Source organism: Oryctolagus cuniculus, chromosome 1 (genome assembly GCF_964237555.1).
Source record: "Oryctolagus cuniculus chromosome 1, mOryCun1.1, whole genome shotgun sequence".
NCBI classification, from domain to species: Eukaryota; Metazoa; Chordata; class Mammalia; order Lagomorpha; family Leporidae; genus Oryctolagus; species Oryctolagus cuniculus.
In genome coordinates, this window is record NC_091432.1 from 117,099,300 (window position 1) to 117,101,987 (window position 2,688).

At 39.1% G+C, this 2,688-nt stretch overlaps 1 protein-coding gene across 2 annotated transcripts; it reads right to left on the reverse strand.

Annotated features, from left to right (window-relative positions):
* Nucleotides 1-2,247, reverse strand: LOC100354585 (olfactory receptor 8G1-like). 2 transcript variants are annotated; one of them, XM_008260054.4, is made up of 2 exons: nt 1,324-2,238; nt 1-18 (listed from the first exon to the last, which is right to left on the reverse strand). In XM_008260054.4, the coding sequence occupies exons 1-2, from the start codon at nt 2,236-2,238 to the stop codon at nt 1-3; spliced, it is 933 nt and encodes a 310-aa protein (XP_008258276.3). The 2 variants fall into 2 exon arrangements, with proteins under 2 accessions (XP_008258276.3, XP_069919061.1); XM_070062960.1 differs by lacking the exon at nt 1-18 and having other exon boundaries at nt 1,306-2,247.
* Between the last annotated feature and the right edge of the window lie 441 nt (nt 2,248-2,688).

A 2,688-nucleotide genomic window follows, 5' to 3' on the forward strand; every position in this document is an offset into this window, starting at 1 on the left:
TCAAAAAAATAATTGATCCTTACTTAGTACTTAATAATTGGAGTTAGCAATTAGTGTGTTCAGTTTAAAGTATAAGCATTTATACCGCATAAGAAAACTGGAAAAATTTTAAAAATGTGCCAGAAATCTTGTCTTTTAGAGGTTGATTGGAAGAGATTATATTCCAAGATGGATAAATAGAGGTGCCCACCACTTGCTTCCTCTTCAGAGAGGTACCTAGCAACAAATGAAATACAGAATTTTGAGCTGAGTGGTTGAGGTGAAGTGCTGGAACTAAGGGGATTACAAGAGGAACCCTGTAAGACATAGAGACTGGGATGACAGGACAGATAGAAAAGTTGAACACTAGTAACTGCATCCCAGGTACCCAGTTGGGAGAGCTCTCAGTTTACAGGCAAAGGATGGATGGATGATCTCCAATAGACCCATTAAGGATGCCAACCGTCCTGTTATATGTGGAATTTGCAGTAATCACAGGCCTGGGGCTCAGGGGAGGAGGTACCTAGTGTCTGCATGCTAGCTTTGCTTCAGAGAAAGAAATCACTTTGCCTACACTCAACTATCAGAGACCAGGCCGCCACAGCATGCCACCATATTGAAAATAATGAAAATTATTGGAAAATATTCTGCCTTAGCGTATGGAAGACTAAGCATATTCCATCTCTAGGGCCCCATGACATTTTGTCACATTTGAACAAAAGTGCAGACTTGCAAAGCCAAGTATTCCTAGCATGCAACTGTGATACCAATAGTCACAGTCCTTGCACTGAAAGTGACAGATGGTTCAGAAACGGGGGAGACCCATAGAGTGCTCTCACTTCTATTATGCAGAGCTACCCATGTCATCCATATCATCCAGCCATCCCACTGTTGTGTATACATTTCAAGGAAATGAAATTAAGGTGTCAAATAGGTATCTGTACTCTCCTGTTCATTGCAGTATTATCCACAATAAGTAAGATATGGAATCAATGTAAGGTTCTACCAATGGATGAATTGATAAAGAACATGAGGATATAGATATAAATATAGATATAGATATAAATGATATTATTAAACCTCAGAAAATGATATTCTATCATTTGTGACAATATGGATGGACCTGGAGGACACTGTGTTATGTGAAATAAACTAGGCACAGGAAGACAAATGCTACACGAACTCACTTAATCAAAAACTCCAAAGTTGAAATAACAAGTAACTAAAAGATGACAGATGAACTAAAATTAAATATATCAAGACATCAATTCATGCCATGTGATAATCAATGATGTAGATAAAAAAGTCATCTTCCTATTATGTTGTTCACAGTGATACTTTTACTAATATCTTCTTCAGAGCAACATTGACATCTTTATTACGAAGACTGTAGATCAGAGGGTTCAACATAGGCACGACTATAGTGTAAAACACAGATGATACTTTGCCTTGGTCCATGGAGTTGACAGATGATGGTTGTAGGTACATAAATGCTGCAGAACCAAAGAAGATCACAACTGCCAACATGTGGGAACTGCAAGTGCTGAAAGCTTTGGTCCTGCCTTCAGTGGAGCGAATGCGGATGATGCTGCCAATAATGAAACTGTAGGAACTAAGGATGGCCAGGGTTGGGATGAAAATGTTAAGTGAACCAATAGCTAGAACTAACAATTCATCGACATAGGTACTAGAACAAGAAAGCTTTAGGAGTGGAAGAAGATCACAGAAGTAATGGTTGATCACGTCCAGTTTACAGAAATGAATCCTAACCATGCAGCCCGTATGGGCTGATGCATAAACCACAGCTATACCATATACCCCTAGAATCAGGGAAAAGCAGACCTTATGGGACATGATGACATTATAAAGCAAAGGCCTACAGATGGCAACGTAGCGGTCATATGCCATTGCAGCCAGCATGTAACACTCTGCTATAGCAAAAACCAGGAAGAAGTAGAGCTGAGTCATGCACTCAGGGTAGGAGATGGTGTTCTTCTGTGCCACAAAGTTCACTAGCATTTTTGGGGTAATGACAGTGGATTGACAGAGATCAATGAAGGACAGACTACAGAGGAAATAGTACATGGGGGTGTGTAGGTTAGAACTGAGCCCAATCAGTGTGATCATGCCCAGGTTGCCCACCACGGTGACCACATAGATTCCCAGGAAGAGCAGGAAGAGGGGCAGCTGCAGCTCTGGCTGTTCTGTGAGCCCAGCCAGGAGGAACTCCGTCACTATGGAATGATTTCCTGCTGTCATTGCTTTGAGTCTGTTTCTGAAGAGAAATGAGAAAAACAGGTTGTCAGATTGATTTCATTGCTATCCTGTTGCAGGAGGGCATGCAGTATTTATGATCCCTGGTTTAAATATCCCCATGGTCTTTAACATTATTACTTAACTTGTGTCAATGTGCACAAGTAAAATCTATCTCATTTAAAATTTATTAAATCTTGCTTTCAAGTATTAAAAATTTATCTTACATTAAACATTTTATAATCATTGAAGATGTTTGACTGTTTTTTGTTTTGAGCATTCCATTAATTTCAAACTAGTATTTCAAAGTTCAAATTCACAAAATAAATATTTAGAGAAGCAGTTTTATATAAATAAAACTGGCTCAGTGACAACTTGGAGAGAGCAAATCCTGTCTACAGATAGTACCCTTTAATTACTTGAAATTCTATGCACACAGACTTTCTAGTTGTCAGA